At 43.1% G+C, this 19468-nt stretch overlaps 2 protein-coding genes across 3 annotated transcripts in view; both read left to right on the plus strand.

The window, feature by feature from the left end:
• The first annotated feature begins 742 nt into the window (after positions 1 to 742).
• On the plus strand, positions 743 to 5200 carry sec22bb (SEC22 homolog B, vesicle trafficking protein b). The gene is made up of 5 exons (XM_085151997.1): positions 743 to 944; positions 2470 to 2579; positions 2707 to 2867; positions 3923 to 4069; positions 4197 to 5200. Exons 1-5 carry the CDS (start codon positions 870 to 872, stop codon positions 4349 to 4351), a joined length of 648 nt encoding a protein of 215 aa, XP_085008123.1. The 5' UTR covers positions 743 to 869; the 3' UTR covers positions 4352 to 5200.
• An 8931-nt stretch (positions 5201 to 14131) lies between these two features.
• notch2 (notch receptor 2) overlaps positions 14132 to 19468 on the plus strand; it is a 42155-nt gene continuing 36818 nt past the window's right edge. For both annotated transcript variants that reach the window (XM_085150484.1, XM_085150486.1), the window contains exon 1: positions 14132 to 14720. In XM_085150484.1, the coding sequence (XP_085006610.1) occupies positions 14648 to 14720 (73 nt within the window). In that variant the 5' untranslated portion in view covers positions 14132 to 14647. The remainder of the gene's footprint in view (positions 14721 to 19468) is intronic.

Here is a 19468-nt window from a genome sequence, read left to right on the forward strand (position 1 = left end):
CAACTGCTCCTTACTCTCACTACAGATCACAGTGTCATCTGCAAACATCAGAGTCCACAGAGATTCCTCCTGACCTCATCTGTCAGCCTGTTCATCGCCACTGCATACAAGAAGAAGCTCAAAGCAGATCCCATATATAATCCTACCCCCACCTTAACCCCATCTGTCACTCCTACCATACACCTCACCACTGTTATTCATGAAATGTCATTCTTTATGAGGCAGAAATCTCTGTGGACTATGATGTTTCCAGACCACATTGAGATCTGCAGTGAGAGTAGGGGGCAGGTGGAGGTGAGACTGGAGAGGTGGAAGTATGCCCTGGAGAGAAGAGGAATGAACACTGGTTGAAGTAAGACAGAATACACGTGTGTAAATGTGAAGGAGATAGGTGAGGATGCAGGGAGCAGACATAGTGATGGAAGATGAGTTAGAGATGGTTTGGGGATGTGCAGGGGAGGAGGAGTGCCAGGTAGGAGGAAACGAGGAAGACCTCAGAGGAGGTTCATGGATGTAGTGACGGAGATGAAAGCAGACCACACGCTGTGGCGGAAGCAGCCAAAAGAAGAAAAACAAGATAAAGCAACAAATTTTAATTTGAACTTAACAAAATCTAATGTAACGCATATAAGATTGTCGTAATTATATTCTAACAAATACCTGAAATTAATAAGTTTCGTATTAGGGACGGCGACGCGGAACCTTTGTGTCTGTCCGCCTGGTTCCGCGGCGGGATTTAGCTGTGACACAAAGCTATAGCGTTTCCGGCCAGCTCAGCGTCAGTGCTGCGGTGTTGTCAGTTTTCAGCCTGTCAAACTGAGCTTCGAGGAGCCTGCAGTGTGTGCTGAGCAGCGGAGCTTTTCGCAGAGATGGTGCTGCTGACGATGATCGCTCGGCTGGCTGACGGCCTGCCGCTGGCCGCCTCCATGCAGGAGGACGAGCAGGTGAGGATTATTAGTGAACGCTTGTATCCTGCACTAATGTTATAGTGACACGCTAGCCAACGTTAACCCGCCGCCAGCTGTCACGTCCGCCTTCAGAGCACTTGTTTTCATCCAGATGTGGGTCGTTTGAGGGCAACAGCACCACCACCATGACGTTCTGGTTTGGCGTGTGAAAGTTAATTGAGCCGTTTGATTTGCTGATAGGTGTCCTGCTGTAGGCCTGTCCTGCTGTAGGCCTGTCCACCTGTCATTTACCTGCCTGAAGCGACTGAGTCATCAGACCGCTTCTGCCACAGCTTTTTATTTCACGTCATTACAGCATCGCATAAGTTCAGGACTGAGATATGAAACTTTGACCTCTCAGCACCATATCACCCCATTAGTGCACTTCGATCTCGCATTGGGGGGTTACGTTTGGTTTCTAGAGTATTTAAAAGTAGAATGGGAGGCAGGGCTTTCAGCTTTCAGGCCCCTCTCCTGGATTCAAGATAAAGCGTATAGTTAGGGCTGGAACAGGTGACCCTGAATCCTCACTTAGTTACAATAGGTGTAGGCTGCTGGGGGATTCCCATGATGCACTTGGTGCTTCTTAGTTCACTCACTATGTTTTTATACACCTCTCTGCATTTAATCTTTAGTTATTATTATTAATCTCTGGCTTTCTTCCACAGTGTGTTTCTTCCCTGAGCTCGGTTCAGTGGGAGATTTCTTCCTGTTAAAAGGGAGTTTTTCCTTCCCACTGTCGCCGAGCGCTTGGTCATAGTGGGTCATCTGATTATTGGGGTTTCTCTCTATTATTGTAGGGTCTTACAATATAAGACCGTCATCAGGCTGGTACTGATGTATGGCTGAAAGATCGAACATCCATCCATTCATCTATTTGCTAATATGCTCATCTAGCTCAGGGTGGTGGGGAGGCTGGAAACTGACGTGGTTATTTGTTGGTTAGTAAGCGACTGACTCACTTTATACCTATCATTCATTATTACACTGGTTAACACTAAGTGACTCCAGTGAAGTAGAATCCACTCCCCACATTTTATTATTACCTGTAGATGAAATATGCCTGATGACGTTGGTGGACTTCTTGAAATGTTCAAATGGATGCCATTTGTAACATGAGTTGTTGCTTTTAAAACCTTTATGCTTGTGCTCGCCTTGACTCTAACATCTTTTCCTCCTTCTCTCGTTTGCTTTCACGAAGGGAAGTGAAAAGGTTTGTTGCGTCTCCGCTCTGTGCCTCAGCATCACATGTGTTTCTCAAACAACCACATTATCTATCTGTAAATTAGTGTCATCGTTTAACGTCCCGCCGCTGTCTGAGTATGTCTGTAAAACCCTCAGATACATAACGTGCTCAAATCTACGTTGCCTTCATTTCTTTTGGTGGTAAAATAATCACATTTGCTTCTAATTCTGCTGCATACGAGTCAGATTTTGATTAATTTCTGTGTTCTCTGTGCTCGATATCAGTACTTGTTTTTTGTTTTGTTTTTTAAACCACTTATGCTTTTCATCTCTTTAGTTGGGCCGGGACCTTCAGCAGTATCAGAGTCAAGCTAAGCAGCTCTTCAGGAAACTCAATGAGCAGAGCCCCACACGCTGCACTTTAGAGGCCGGTGCGATGGCGTTTCAGTGAGTGAGAATCCAAATTGTCTCAAAATAATCGTGGTTTCAGAGGAATTAAGCAAACACGGATAGATGTTTTCAGTGCATTTCCTCATGCTCCACTCAAAGTACATTTTTATGTTGCTTTTTTCAGCTATTGTATAGAGAAAGGAGTGTGCTACCTGGTGCTTTGTGAAGCCAGCTTTCCCAAGAAGCTAGCCTTTGCTTACCTAGAAGACCTCCAGGCAGAGTTTCATGAGCAGCACGGAAAGAAGGTCCCCACAGTATCCCGGCCTTACTCCTTCATTGAGTTTGGTAAGAAAAGACATGTATCAGTAGTAGTAGTTTAAACCAGGTTACATGTTAAACCTGTGCAGGAAACACTCGATCTGTGCTCTTATGACTGCTCGTCATAAAGCCACAAACAACAAATAAGAAAAATCCGATAAAAACATGCCCAGCTATCTTTGTGAGAGCCATCAAAGTGATCGGATTGTGTGAAACTTAAAGTCTCACCTTCGTCTGTACCCTTTCAGAGGCAGGTTTGAGGATTGAGACTTGGTTTTAGGGCTAAACTTAGAACGAGGTTTAGGTTAGGAGGTTTTGGCACTTAGCTGTGATGGTTACATGTAAGTATGCAACGCTGCATACTGAGCAGAGCAAGCAGCAGAAACCTGAAAACCAATCATCCAAGCGGTTTCAGACTAACAGAGAGTTCTCTGATTATTCCTAAGATGCTGACACATGCTTATGTGCTTCTGCTGCTGGTGACTATTAATATTTTATGTGTTCAGTGAAGTTGTGGTGCTAGGGGCTGGTTTTTTATTTCCTGCCTGCAGATGAACTCAGGGTGTAAATCATTGTGAAACCACACAGAAACCTCCAGGATGAAGACACTGAGGTGCCAGAAACTGCGATTCCTCTAACAGCCACTTGACGTGTTTGTGGCTCTAAAAACAAGTCAGTCGCCACAGAGTATCCAAAATATACTTTTGGATATACTTTTTCAGCAAAAAAGTGTTTACAAAACTCTGGGTTTTTAATAAGGAGTCTGTGTGTGAAACATTTCTGAATCACTTAAATTTAAATGAAAAATACTGATAACAGGAGTAGCGAGGTTTATCAGAGGACTCAAAGGGAAGAAAAGGATCAGTTCTTGTGCGACTAGATCTGTTTAATAGGTCGGCATCAGCAGTCTCTCTGCTCTCATTCAAAGCTGGGAAATGTGTTTTCTATGAAATTCAATAAAAATCCACTTTAGTCCTCCGGGGAAAGTGGATCCTGGCAGTCAGCGTGTTTGTCACAGTCAGGGCAGTGAAGTAACTGAACACACAGAGCCTGAAATAACTGCGGGCTGTCTCTCTCTTCAGACACCTACATTCAAAAAACCAAGAAGTCGTACATCGACAGCCGAGCGAGGAGGAATCTGGGCAGCATCAACACAGAACTGCAGGACGTACAGAGGATCATGGTGGCGAACATCGAGGAGGTGCTGCAGAGAGGAGAGGCGCTTTCCGGTGAGTGTCATCTGTGTTTGGGTCAAACGGAGCCGTGATGGGAGTTTTCTCTGCGCGCTTGTGCTTATCCTGCTCCTTCCCAACCCCCCTTTACTTTTTTTCTCCCTCTGCTTTCTCCTCCTCACAGCACTCGACTCCAAGGCCAGCAACTTGTCTAGCCTGTCGAAAAAGTACAGAAGCGACGCCAAGTATCTGAATACCCGCTCCACCTATGCCAAGCTGGCAGCTGGAGGTGTCTTTTTCATCATGCTCATTGTCTACGTACGCTTCTGGTGGCTCTAAGAGAGGAAAGAGAAAAAGAAGGAGAAGGATGAGGTGCCGAAGTGGGAAAATGGGCTGCACAGAGTCTGCAGACACTAAGAAAAGCTTCGACTAAAAACACAGGATTCCTGCTCTTAATAAGACTTTACAAACATGCCACCGCCCATTTTGTCCTCGCCTGTCCATGGATGTGTGCTCTGAATATAAATGACGTCATAGTACATAGTTTTATTAATAACAATTACACAACAATGCTCTCGTAGTAGCCGGGGATTTCAGATGATGTGCGAATGTGGGAGTGCGTGTGTGCGTGCAAAAAAAATGAAAAGTTTTGTGAGTTTTCAAAGCTGTGTTGTACTGTAACAGGAGCGGCTGATTATCCACCTAATTTCATTTTTTCCTGCGCTTCCTTTAATAAAATAATCATGGCAGTGATGGACAGCATACTGGATCCATTAGAGTCTAAGAGATCTTCAAAAGACATGGCATTAATATTTTTAGGATGTTAAATCGTCATGTTAAAAGTTAAAAGTCAGCTGTTTTTTCTGTTTGTTTTTTTACATACTGTGTGGAAGCCTGCAGACGCTGTTTGACCTGATTTAATTAGCCAAGACGTGTGGGATGATCAGTGACTGTACAATAATTATTGAGAAAAATACAAACTGTGCTCGGTGGATCACTGAAGGTTAATATTTAAAAGCTTATTATTAATGTTTGCATGGTTAAATAAGGAGTAGGTCCAATGATGAGGAAGTCTTCATGTCATGTAAAAGTGGCCTTGATTATATTCAGCTTTAGCCCTTAGAACTGCCTTTTTTTTAAGAGTGGCTTTAAAATTGTAATATTTCCAATAAATGAAAGCTCCATGTGTGCGCGTCTTGATTGTGAATATTATATGGTATATCTTAATCTCTATCTCAAATACTGAGTAACTTCAGGTGATGAGGAATATTACATTTAATCCCAATAATTGTTGTACAGTCTGGTAACCCTCAGCCGCGTGAACGGCGCTCCCACCATGACTGCAAGCAGGCGTTCAGAGACATTTGAAGTTCAGCGGGCTCCTTTTGTTTTGTAAAATTTGTAGACTTCATTTAAAGCTGAGAGTCGCCGCTGTTCGCTCTCAGCTGGAAAGGAACCCGCCTCTTTTCCTGTTCTGTCTTCTCTCTATGAATAAAGTCTTTTACACTCAGGCGCTCGGTCTGTCAGAACACTGAGCTGAGCTCGTCATCATCATCATGGTAAAGCAGCATGCATGGAGTCAACAGTGGGGTGAGATTTGATCATGTGGTTGGTGTACTCGTGACTGCCACTTTATAAGGTACACCTGTCTGATCAGCCAATCACATGGCAGCAACTCTGAATTTAGGCATGTAGATGTGTTCAAGGTGACCTGCTGAAGTTCAAAATGAGCATCAGAATGGGAAAGAAAGGTGATCCAAGTGACTTTGAAGGTCAAATATTGGACATTGCTTTATATGAAGCATGTGACAAACTTTGTCTGTCTTTATCAATTGGAGAACCTTAGATTTCCACACCTACAAAAGTTTTTAGCTGTTTGCAACCACCAGCAAAGACTGGCGATACCACCCATGGCCAGCAGGTGGAGCGCTGTGCTCGCTGATGCAGTTCCGAGTTCCTCAGTCCTGAAATAAACTTCAGCGGCTGGTGTCCTCCTGTTAGTCGAGCTCTAAATCATGGGTTACTGTCAAAACTGAGGGGAAAATACAGGTTACGCCTTTGGGGTGGAAAAAAAAAAGAAAAAGAAGAAAACTCGACAGCTATGCATGCAGGGACCTGGAAATGCAAACAACGTATAGCAGGCGTAAGCAGAGCATTAGTCAGAATCCTTGAGCTTGAGGTAAAACAGGAAATGTCAGAAAGAGAAAAAAGAGAAGCAGCAGAGTAGCGTGCCAAACACAAACCACAGGGCACAGACTAACCTTTTCACCTCTCAAGGGAAGTGGGTATTTGTGAGTTTGGCCTCAGTTGCCATTAACTTATCTTTGTTAGCAATCATGTTCCACTAAAACTGCTTGAAGATGCTTGTTTTGTGTCTCTTCCCTTTTTCTTTATTAACGATCACGGCCCTTTTGTCTCAGTGCTTCTCTACACTGCTCTGTCTGACTGTTGGTTTTGCAGCCTTGTCAGTTTTCATCGTGTCCTATTTATTCGTTATTGTCACCATATCTTCTCTGCCAGAAATCCCAAGCTACATGCAGTGTTTATATTCACTTATTAATGCATAATCGAACATTAAAGTTTATCTAAAAGTTGAGATGTGCCAAACTTGCATAAAAACAAGCACGAAAACACACCAGAAGCCAGAGCAGCGGTGCAGCCGTGGTTTTTGCACTGCATCTGGATTCCCATCACACACTTACACTAACTGAAATTTCTTGCTGGCCACCGATACTCTGTCACCACGTTAACATAAATGTGTTCTCGCTTCCTCTGCGTTCACTCTTTTCTTCAGAAATAAGACTTTTTAAAAAAAAAAAAAAAAAAAAAATTAATTATCATTTAAATGCACCTAAAGGCGAGCGTCAGACAGGTGAACTATGAAACACGGTGTGTGTGTTATTCTGCAGGTGCGTCCCTTTCACAGTTTTTAGAGAGAGAATAGCTTCTCTTCTTTCACTCCTTTGCTCTTTCTTTCTCTCCTTCCTCTCCAGGTTACCATAGCAGCAGTGAGTGTGTGACAGTCACGTGAAAACGAAGCTGATTGGATTAAAATACTTTGTGTGATCAGAGGTCAGGAAAATGGCACATGTACAGAACACACATAGTCTGACTTTACCACACACACGCACACACACAACTGAGACATGCTGAAAGATCAGTTCTTTCAACTGATCAGACTTTTTTTTATCAGTTCTGTGCTCTCTTGTCGACTCATATTGCCCTATCTTGATTAAATTTCCTGTCAAAGACACAAATAGAACTAAGACACCGTCCACCCACTCTCGACTTCTCCCGAGACTTTAGTGATCTTAAAGAAACAGGGCATTAAAGAAATGTGACCTTTAACTTTAGTTAGTTTGTTCAAGGGTTGTGCAGAATGAAAGAGATTGTAGCGTATGAAAAATGAGACAGCCAAAGTTTCAGTCATGTTTCTGACAGAGTAACCTAATCATTTTACCTGATGCAAACACCCGATCGCTATTTCTGCCAAGGAAATATTTTGTGTTTAGTTTGGCTGGTTATTAGCAGAGTAACACAAAACTATAACTAGCAGTGATGCTGCGCCCAGCTTTGAGTGAATAACTTCTCAATTGATTTGGATCTAGTTTTTTTGTTTTGTTTTGTTTTGTTTTTGGTTCCTTTACAAATTGCAAAATAGGGGAAAAAATCTGACATTTTTATGTCATGTCATCAGAAATACATATCCTATGAAAATAGGGGGAAAAAAACAGGATACGTTTTCTTGATGTTATTGAAGAAACATCAAAAACTAATCTGGATCCACATATCATCCTGCTTTCAGTGACCCAGTTCTTGCACAGGTATACAGTCATTTCATGATCATTGTTTCCTTCCTGTTTTCCATCTACTTGGTTGGTTGTTTTGACCAAAGGTTTAACACAAAATGCATTCATTTTATCTTAAAACTGGTTCTGCACCCTGTAGCATTATTTACATGTTACTTTAAATTATATTAGACTGCCTACATTTAGTTCCAGTATAATTATTTCTTGTAAAAACCTGACTTGTTACTCCCTTATTCTAGCCTGCCTACTTTTAAGTACCGTATTTACATTGTAATTACACATGGTAGCGCAATGCTTAGCACTCCTGCCTCACAGCGAGGGAGTCCCGAGCTTGAAGAAGTTTGTGCAGCTTCCTTCCACAATCCAAACACATTCAGTGATCCCACTTCAGATGTTATCCGTCAATACAACGGGCATTTGTTAGCAGAAATCACCCCCATAGATATGGGCCAGTAGGGGCCTACTCCACCTACTAATTTGTTCAGAAGGTTGTTATCTTCCATTTAGATGGAGGATCACTAAACAGGAGGATGGAAGATTCCAGAATCAATCAGTGGGGTTAGATCAACTGGTGATTCTAAATTCCCCATAATGAGTGTGAACGATCATCTGTGTCTCTGTTTTAGCCCAGCATCAGGCTGATGACCTGTCACGGTGTATCCCACCTCTCAGCACTTAGTCACAGGCTATATTATAAAATGTTACTGTGACGCTACAGCCTTCATTGTTAATTATAAATACATGCACAGAATTTCTCTGAGATCTGTTGAACATTTGTTCAGATATAGTCTGAAGCAAAACGGGGGGCTGACCAATATGCATGTGTTCAAATCAGTCTAAAGGGCTAAAGTATCATTCCCAGTACATTCAGAGTACACAGAAAGGCTCGTTAAAAAGTACTGGGAAATCTGATTTCTCCAGTCAATCAAATAGTAATAGTTTGTAATGAAGTGAAAGCAGAATGGTAATTCACTCTCATAACGTGCCTGCTAGTCACCTCTAAAGGCCATAATATAAAACATATTCCATCAAACTTCCCACCTCATCCCAGTCTCTTCCCCATCATCCACTTGCCTCACACTCCCGTCTTAACCAATCAGACCAGAGGGAAGCTGCAGAGAGAGCAGCTGTACAGCAGAGGAGCGGGTCATAAAACGCAGAGGGCCGAAAGAGGAAGTAAAGGGACCTGATGAGTTATTGCCCTACAAACGTACACACCGGGTCCTGGGAACCGGGAACTTCTCACAGGGGGTCAGCGTGGACCTGCTGGGCCCACTCTCCACTCCGTGTATGCTTTACCACCTTATTGCAGACCAATGACGAGCTCTCACATCTTCCCTACGATAATACTCCACGTCCATTTAGAAAAAGAGCAAACCTGTAAAAGAGTCGTAAATTCTCTTTTGAGAGCACAAAATATTTATCCTGAGTGCTAAAACTGCCTTTTAGGTTTATAAAAATACGGCTTAAACAAAGATGGGAGTGGGGGGTTAAAAAAGAGGAAGCTCAGCCATGTTAAATTTAATGTCAATTAATTATTGTAGCGATTAAAAATGATTTATGATGATGTGCTGTAAGGTACACAGGTATCTCAGTCCCTTCTCGACTCTCATTCATCTCTCGGATATTATTGTCGCATGCATGCAGTCCTGAGCTGTGACTGTGAGAAAGCGATGGCCGAACTGTGAATTCCAGTCGTGCCTGCTTTTTAGTGGCTTGTGACTTTATGATGCACTTAACAGTGGAAGATATGCCACACACACTCAGTTTTGCACTCACTATAACTTTCAGCATGCCACTTCAACTCAAAAATAATATGGTCTGTGCATATTTTGTACACTCAGTGTGGAGAAAATGCCCTACAAACAAAACCCATGTTTCTTGTGAACATATGCTGTCGCAGAGTATGAGTTGGTTACTTCAGCCCGTTAGTTGGATATTAGATTAGTTTGACCCACACGCACCCCTGGGCCTGGATGACCGGGACGTGACGGATGAGGTTTGAGATTTAGGTGCCTGCGTGTCTATGTGTTCCTTCTGACATTACTGTGTGTGTCTGCGTGTCCCTGTGTGCTACGTGTTAATGCATTAGGCGACCTTGGGTGGGAGTTGCTCGGACTCAGTTTGCCCTCCCTGAGACCTCTCTCAGATCAACATATCATCAGCAGCATAACGGGTGCAGTTGTTACAGTAACTTTTAACTTCTGTTGTTTCTGACGTTTAAAATACTTTTACATTTATAAAGGTTTCACAGTTATGTTACATAAAAGTGATATGGTGATATTCATTATTTGGTTCAATCCCAGTGCTTCAGCGTGAGCTTAATGCAGTGTCACACAGCATTTTTTATTTTTCCACAGCAGATTACATTAGTTTCAGTTGTACTTCCATCCGTCGCCTTTCCAAAGTGCAAACTGTAGGAGGTGTCAAAATTAACACCAACCTACACAAATACTAACATTTCAAATATTATTCCAATCTGTGCTTCTTTGTGGCTAAGATGTTAGATCCTTGCAATTGCTCCGTGATTGCCTGCTTTTGTTTAACTCTTACTTTCTGCAGCTGACAGTAAAACTATATTCATCCCAGAAGCCCCGTTTTAGAAGACTGAGGGCTGTTTGCTTTCCACAAGTGAGAATTCATGTCCATGTGCGGTGTGTCCGGGGATGTATTTAAAATCCTATCAAAATGCTCTAAATTTGTGTCCTACTAGTATTTCTCAAATGCATTGCAAACCCTCGTCTTTGTGAACTTGTTTCGCTGCATTAAAGAAACAGAAAAACTGTCCTTTGTGAGTTGAGTTAAATCAACTCAATAATGCTTACATATAGGGCTAATATGCCAGTTTGTCTCTGCTTTGTGACTCGGGGAGTTGGGAAGAATGGTGTTATATACGTGTACTTCTGGGCAGGCAATATAAACCTTGCAGGGCCCAGATGACACTGCTGGGGCTGTTATTTTCCCACAGTGCAATATAAATAGCCTGCTAGTGTGGGGTGACGGTGAGGCACGCTGGGACGCTCACTGGGAGGATCCCATCCACACGCAACAGCAACATTCCTGTCCAACTGGTCCTGCCAGAGCCCAGGTCAACTTACAAGATGGTGTTTCTCATACGCGTGCATGCATCCTTCCTCCTCACACCTTTCCTTCATCACCTGTTTCCTCACCTCTCTGCCAGCAAACCCTCTTCCTCTCGTCGGGGACTGAAGTTTCTGCCCAATCACACTCGGACCACATCGTGACTTCGCACTCTCTGACTCTCCACCTTTGACCGACGTGGAACGCTGTGACGCACAACAATTTGATCATACACGCTTATCTTAGTTTCTCACACAGAGCTGATCACAGAATAGCAGGTCAAGCCGCTGCCAAACGCTGCACTAGTATACCTTGTTCTTCGAGACCAAAGCGAAAGACTGCTAACAGCTAAGCTGCCGTGTGCTCACATAACTGATTCATCAGCTCAATGAGAAAAAATGTGAAGCCGCAGCTTTATCTTGATGAGTGGTTAAGTCAGAATAAATCGGTTTTGAGTGATTACGAGTGTTTGTGAAATTACACTTAGTATGTTGAGCTTGTCAAGATGTCCCCATCTTAAAAATTGACAACAAATGAAGCCAGTAAAAAACAAAAAACAACTTCCACTGGTATGTTTACTTTCTCTAGGCTATCCCATGTCTCACCAAGTAAATGATTACACCTGATTCCATGCTGATCTGAGACCCTTTTTGACTACGTGGGCATTATCTGCCTCTTTGTTGACATTTTGATCATATAACCTCAAGTTCACACAGTAAAAATTATTTACAAATGTTTAATATTTTGAAACCCTTCTATCAGTATTTTATATCTCTCTGTAAATAAGATACCGATGTGGAGTCTTATCTTGTTGACCCGACGATGTGGCCAATCTCCATCAATGGAGAAATCTGAAGGATCGCTCTCATGGCTGACGATTTCATTGTAACCTTTAAGACAATATATCCACAGGTCTTTTAATCGTCTGGTAGGCATCGCCCATGTCAGCACACGTAAAAGCTGTCTGCAGGCTGTCTCTTTTATGGCAGTCAAAGTGGATCAGTCAGGTGATAATCAACTTAAATATACCCCCTCAGCTTCTTGTCCGCTAGATCTGCTTACACTGTGAAGATGGCATTAGATGAATGATGCTTCCTGTGGCAAAGGTGCAATGTGTCTTAACAAAGGCACAGAGTCACGAGAGCTTCATACCTACGTTCAGGCTCATCTCAGCAAGCCTGCACAAAATGCAACTTGTCAACACTCTCAGCGGACCTTACGGACTGCACTGAGTTTAAGAGTGCTGCTCTCATAATGTAAATTACACAGTAAGTATGAAGCATATAGAAGCATCCAGAACTGACATGCAGCAACCACTTCAGCTATGCACAACTGTTGATGCAAGCAAATCAGCTGCCACAGCCGAGTAATGAAAAGCGTATCAATGCCTGCCTCTACTAATTATAGAAAGGCATCATATACACACTTCATACTATCTGCACCATCAAACATAAAGGCAGTGTAACACTCTTCTGAATAACAGGCACCGATTTGGTTCACATGGCTGTCACGCTCGGGAAAGATGGCATGTTTATGGTTAAGGGGAGTGGACAAGATCCCGCACAGGCTGTCCCTGGAATAATCAGTCAGGAGCTATCTGTGCACCAGCCAGCTTTACAAGCCGACAGCTGGAGTCACCCTTGTACGGATGAGTTTCAAATCGGCGTGAAGAGCCCAAACACTGATGAAAGTGGCTCTCACCAGCGTGGCAGGGCCTCGTGGCTCTGAGCCAGGCCAAGGGTAGTTAAAATACAAAAGACTAATACTCACAAAGTTGGTCCGAAATGTGCTGCATGAAAGCTGAAGCGCTGGCGAAGTAACTACAGTCTTTTGTTGCCTGGTAAACTCTTGATAAACAAGCAACCTGAGGCTGGAGCTGCTGATTAGTTTCAGAAAATGTGGGTGGCTAAGCTTCTTTCGCTTTTTACTGCTTTCTCTGAAATCATGCCAAACTTGTGTGTTAACGCATTCTTTTCTCAGAGTAATGGCAAGGAGGAACTAATCAGTGTTTTCTGCTTATGAGGCACAGCCACACCCTTTCTCACTCCATCCTTCCTAAATTACAGAAGCCCACATCTGGGGTGACGTCATTAGGACAACAGAGCTGCAGACAAAGTGAACCTTTCATGTGATTTATATCACTGCTAGCTTTAATGTGACATATGATATTTATAAGAAATTCTGGATTTCACTAATGGCCTTTAGTGACATAATGAAAGAAATGTGAATGCAGAAGAACCAGCAAACGTGAGACGGGGTTTGTCAATAAAAACAGCTTCTGATCAAACGGCGTGTTGTCGTGCCAACACCTGACAGCCAACCACGCATGGAGAGCAGAGCTTGACATTGGCCGCAGCAACAAAGGCATTGTCAGTACGGACCCCTGAGGAGATCAATTTGCTCTCCTCTGGTTCCAGGCCTTTCAGCAGAGTTGAATAGAGGACAAAGGGCCGCTGGTGGCAGCAGGAGGCTCGGCAATGTTTCTCTAATGGGGTGTAAAGACAAACAAATCATTGGGATGAGACACTGCTTTGTTATTGTGATGAGCCTGTGATTTACACCTGGATCATTCCTCCTGATAGGGGATAATGAGTCTGGGATTTCTGTGATCACTAACAGGTTATAAAGCAAGTGTGATGGGCCTGTCTGAGCACGGAGGAGTGATGAAGCTTCCAAGAAAAACAAAGTTTGAAATCCCCAAAGCATTTATTGCCTTTCAAATGTTTTCCTTCTGGTAGGTAAACATGTAGGCGCCTGGCTATCTGTGTACCTGTAAAACTTGTAGCTTCTTATGCAGCTCTTTCTGTCCAATGATACTGATTTTAAATGAGCTTTAAAATTAAAATCATTTTAAACAGGCTATATAATAAAATATTTCTTTTTAAAATTCACCCTAAATGTTATGACACACATTATTAAAAGGAGGGAGGGTGGCGTGCAACAAAAAGTGTTTTTGGAGCTCACTAGAAGCCACTGTTGATCCACATTCAGTCTTCGATGTTTTACCTTTAAAGTCGAGATTTCTGTTCCCCCAAAACACCTGAAAAGCGCGGAGGTGCTAAGCCCGGGCAGAACCGCAACGGTAACGAAGAGCGCTGCTTAAGTGTGGGCGTTCACAGACGTACCTGGAAAAAACGTGCAGCACCCGGGGAGGAGAAAGAAAAGAGAAAAAAATCATTGAACGGGTTAATTTTGAGTCATAGCAGACTTCGAGAGAAGTAGAAAAATGAGAAAAAAAATTCCTCCGCCGCGGCGACACTGAGAGCGAAAAACATCTAAACCCTCCTCCCTTCTCGTTCCCGAGATAAAACAAATATCAAGCGACACTGTTTTCTCCCCGTGCTATAAGGAAGCTAAATTTGGATTTAAGCCCCGTGTTTTCAACGTATTTTAGTGTCTTTTTAAAGCTCCGCGATAGATCCTCGCGGCGTCCGGCGGAAGGATATGTGCTGCGCTTCTTCTGCGGTCGTACCTCGAGTAAGCGCAGAGAGGTGGAGGAGCGAGTCGCTGCCGTGTGCGACAATACAACTTTAATTTTATGTGAGTTTTAAACGGTTTTAATGAGACAGGTTGTTAAACACGTACAGGGAAAAAAACGTGACATGTTCAGAGTCCGCGGCTGATCTCGAACGTTTGCTTTTTCCCGCCTGAGCCATCTCCTGCCAAACTTTCTGAGAAGCGACGAACCGTCCGGGGAGACAGCTCAGCTTCGGGCTGGCGACCTTATGTGGATTTTACAGAGAAAATGGAGCAGATACCCGTGTTCTCCCCGGGGAAGTCGCTGGCCTTTGTCTTCTGCTTCATCCAGGTCTCTTTAGGTAAGTTTGGCGCTGTGGCGAAACCGTGGTGTGTTTTAGTCACCGCCGCTTGTCATCACGTTTCGTTGCCTCTGCATCTGCGGACACACTTAGCATCTCTTTACACTAGCTAGTTAGGTGAGGTCAGTTTTAACCTGTTAACTCTTAAAAAAATAAACAAACAAAGCTATGAGCTATGGAAGAAGTTTTAATCGAAGTTTGAGGTGACTTGGTGGGGGTTTTCTGGGCTCCTCCGTGGCCTTCTGAGACACACGCTGGGTACCTTTTACTTTGAGTGGACTCTCCTGTGCTCATGGCCGCTGACTTTGTATTCGTTAGATTTAAAATAAAGAGAACGGCTTCACACCTCCATGTGGACCAACTTCATCCCCTGTGCCTAATTCAGGGCGTTATGGTTTGGTTAATGCGGGTACTACGGCCTAACGCACGGCTGTGTCGCACCGCTGCCCAGATGTTGAGCACCGAGCGCTGGAGAAAGAATTCAAAATGGACACTTTATCTTGTTTAGACTGCTCAATTAACAGAGTTGTGTCAGCACACACTGACGGTAATACGCTTTCTGCGGTGTTGCTTTTCAGCATTTGGGGGTTAAATGTCATGTGAGTGTACAGTGCGGTTGTGTGTAAGAACTGAAAATGTTAATGAAGTTCGCAGGAATGTACGTGCAAAATACATCGATGTACATTTTTCAGTATAAATGGTAATATCAGCATCCCCTACACCTGTCTTTTATTCAGTTTTTCCTAACCAGTAAATTCTTCTTGTTTTTTTGGCCACTCGCTTATCTTTAAAAGCAGTTAAAGTCTCTCTTTATTTGGCTTAAAGCAGCAAAAATGACTCTGGCTGGAGGTCTACCACAAAAACAGACAGTGATGCCGTTTTGGTTGAAACGCAGTTACCGAACTTATTACCTGCTGGTTTGGTCAAGGTGATACGCAAGTAACAACAACATAACAGTATTGGCATCGCCCAGTTTTTATCAGGTTATATTTAAAACATTTTTTACTGTTGTTTTAGAAAACAGTAATGCTTTAAATATAACTGAAATAAGGTTTGTTGACAATGATTTGTGTATGTAAACACAGCTGCATCGTCTGGTTAAGATAAGATGCAGCTCATTGGTGAACATCACAGGGATGTGGCTGGGGTTAGATGGGTTTACCTTCATTCTGAGCTCTTCTGTGGTTATGTTTTGCATCTATAGATGACCCTGATCCTTGACCTTTGGTGTTTCTTTTTTTAATGAATGTAGTTTTGTGATTACTGGAGTGTGTTTCTGGGCTTTTACTGTGATGTGTGTGTTCTTTTTTTTTTTCTTTGCTTAGTTAGTTTCAGTGGTGGCTCCGAGAGCCATGAAAATACAAAATAACCTGCCGGCCTTTGTACTCTTTTTACATGCTTTACATAAAGAGAGTACAAAGGCGGGGGAATTGATTTCTGTCCCACATGTTTTTCTAACCTTTCAGCCCAGAGCTCCAACCCTGCTCTTCTCTCTCACGGTTTTTTATGGATTATAGGTGACTTGTGAACAGTGAAGTTACACAAAAGGAAGACAGACAATGTAAAAGTGCTGCAGGCAGTGCAAGGAGAAGCACAGGAATGTTGTTGGTGTTTGACATTCCTCCCTCCCTCTCTGTTTCTCCCTCCCTCTCTCTCACACGCTGTTTGCACCACAGTCAATCGTCCTCGTTTTTGATCTCGTTTCTTGCCAGTAATGAAGCTTCATAATGTCTGGATGCTGTCTTTGCCGCATCCTTTGATGCGTGCAAGTCAGCTATTCATGTGACAGGATGACACGTTAAAAGATTTTGATCGTCTCGATAGCACGAAGGTGGTTTCAGGTTAGTTAATTCACAATGAAAGCCTGCCAAACGTTTGTGGGTTGAGAGCTTTTAATGAGAAGCGGGAGAGCACGAATCACAGCTCAGTCTGGGGAAAGGCGCAAAGGTTTGACCTTATTCTCTGTCGGGGCCAGAGACTTCTCATTCTCGAGGAAGCGTAGGTGCCGTTGTTGTGGCACACGACACAGTGTTGCCCCTGTGCTGTGGGCATGTGGATGGTTGCAAATGCTTGCCCAGTGCAAACGGCAGACTGCTACTATGCGTGTGCGTATCTATTTGCGTGTGCGTTTGTATTGTATTGTACATACACGCTGACAAAGAGCAGCGATTGTACCACCCGCGGTTTACTTGCATCTGACCCAAGCTGCCGCCTGGTGTGAAATATGATTTATCTGCAGCAGCCTGTGCCCAGTGCAGGGAAGACAAAGATGTTTATTGACCAGCCCACAGCTTTTCATTATTTGCTAATCTCTTGCCCTACCTACTCACTTTAGTTGTGTTACTAATAAAGTGAATTGAAGCATCCTGTCGGTGACACAATCCAACTTTCTCACACAGTCTCAGTAAGCTAAATTTGCTATCGCTTTATTGTGGTCATATTTCAGATTGCATACAGTTAAGTTAGTCATGTAGCTACACAGCTCTTCCTCGTGTGTTTTGCCTCCACGTTATTTGTTTATTGTAGTAGTAAAAAAAATTGGATAACCACACATGTCGGTGGGAACTTCTGAGGGCACTGTCTTCCGCATATATTTGGTTTTGCATTTACATGCACGAATGCAGTGAATGTGGCCTCTCTCTCTAGTTACCTTTCCAAAGAATAGATGTAAATCTATAGACTTGGTGTGGTTATGGTCTTGAAGTTGGTTAGCAGTCAAGATGAAAGTCCTAGTTATGGGCTTGACACTATTGTTCTGCGCACTGCTCAAACCACCAATTCCTACTAAACCAGTTTTGTCTGAGTGACTTTGATCCACACACATTAAATACACTTCAGGCAAAAACCAGAATGAATCTTTGTGCACGCCCTACATGAACCACATGCACCATTACTATAGCAGGCAGAGTTTGTGCCTCTGAAAGTCGAGGGGATTACAAAGCGTTGTGTCCGCACTGTTGAGCAGGTTAGCAAATTAACAGGGAATTATTGCGGCCTGCATTCCTTGGCCAATGCGGCCCCGTAATCCTGGAGACAGGCAGGCAGGGCGCATGGAGTAATGAACCAAGCGTTGCACGTCAGACCGGAGGCAGAGGGAAACTACATGGAAAAGCTCAGAAAGAAATGCTTTGCTGTAACGGGCCACAGTATTAGGTTCAGTCCTGTGTTTAATATTCAGGTAATCAGAAACTTGTTACTGTGATTGCTTCCAGTGTTCAGTTTGTGAATTCTCCACCAGCACGATTGATAGTCTAGCAGTGCTGTAGCAAGTCATCAACCGCAGGTAACTGTTATCTTTACACCTATGCACTAATTACATGAAAAAAAAAACAGTTTTACTTCTGAAATGGGAGACGGTGTTAACCAAAATTCACCTTGAGCTATTGAACACCAATGGAGTGTTTAAGTCACGGTCTGAGCTAAACATGCACTACAGTTTTAAAAAAAAACAAAAAACTGACATAAAGAACAGCACCAGCAGAACTGCTCATAACTAATTAAACAGAGCCAGCATCTTTACCACATTACTACACATGGCACGGGTAACTTGTGCGTTAGTGAAGGCACCATTAATGCTGATTGATGTACAGGTTCACCGCACAACCTGCATCTATTTTCAGGAAAAGCTTTGCGTGTTTCAGCGAGACGGTGCCAAACCACATCTTTTGAGTTTTCCAGGAGCCTTACTCTGTAGTACCAGAGTCCAGACCCATCACATATTGAAAACATCTGGTACATCAGGAAACCAAAAGTAACGAAGGATGTCTCAAACAGATGAGCGATTTAAGTATGGGAAACATTTTGCTTTCAAACCTTCAGAAATCAGGCTGCTCACTTTGCACTCTCTCAACCTGGTGCTGGAATCACATAGTAAGCAGCGTATTTTTTTAGAAAAATACCTAATTAAACAAAATGCAGATTTTCTCATTTAAAGATGAGCTTTAAAATAACTTAAAATATACATTTACTATATGATAATTTTGCACACAGTGGTAGAAGTAGGGAAGCAAGGTCAGATTGTTTTCCATTAGATTCTGAACGATCGAGGGAAAGTCCCTAAATTTGTCTTGTCTGGATTACTCTCCTTGTTTCTTTCTTTCTCTTTTCCCTTCAAAACACACACACACGCTGAGAAAGCGATCCAGCACTGTATCCTGCTGTCCAGCTGTACAAAAACACCTCGGCCCTGCTCCGTATGCTCAGTTGAGGCTCGTCCAACTTTTCCAGGCAGTAAAAAGCAGCGAGGCAGTTGGTTGGTCAGTGGGATAATTACTGAATCATTTTTTCCCCCTATATCTTGACCTCAGTCAGGATTTTTGTCCTCCATCTTAACCTAATTTTCTTCAATTAAAGCAAATGACTACTTTAAATGCTTTGTGCTAGTCGGTGGTTCACCCATGCGTTTCTAATGAATGGGTTCATAAAATATTTTCAGTGATTTAACAGACTGCAATGAAAGTTTTGGGACAGCTGGTGTGGTCAGAGTTGCATTAAACAATGCTCTGGATGTAGTCCTCGGTAGTTTATTACAGATAGCCTTGCGTTTAAATGTGCCGTGATCTCTCCTGATAGAATACACAAGATCAGCTCCAGACATCCCAGTTAATCATGTTACTGTGTCTTCCTGTATGACACCACCCTCAGTCTAAAGGGGACCTGGAAGACTTGAGCCTTGAAGCCCGTGCTTGGTCTGCGCGCTCGCTATCGCCACTGTTTGTGTGGGCCAGTAAAGCTTCCCTAAGGGTAAC

Source organism: Neolamprologus multifasciatus, chromosome 23 (assembly GCF_963576455.1).
Source record: "Neolamprologus multifasciatus chromosome 23, fNeoMul1.2, whole genome shotgun sequence".
NCBI lineage: Eukaryota > Metazoa > Chordata > Actinopteri > Cichliformes > Cichlidae > Neolamprologus > Neolamprologus multifasciatus.

Bases quoted from the DNA above. Each gene is read 5' to 3' on its own strand.
- sec22bb (XM_085151997.1), top strand. From the start codon at position 870: ATGGTGCTGCTGACGATGATCGCTCGGCTGGCTGACGGCCTGCCGCTG. The intron at 2,580-2,706 runs GTGAGTGAGAAT...TGCTTTTTTCAG, and splicing joins GCCGGTGCGATGGCGTTTCA to CTATTGTATAGAGAAAGGAG. The intron at 2,868-3,922 runs GTAAGAAAAGAC...CTCTCTCTTCAG, and splicing joins TTACTCCTTCATTGAGTTTG to ACACCTACATTCAAAAAACC.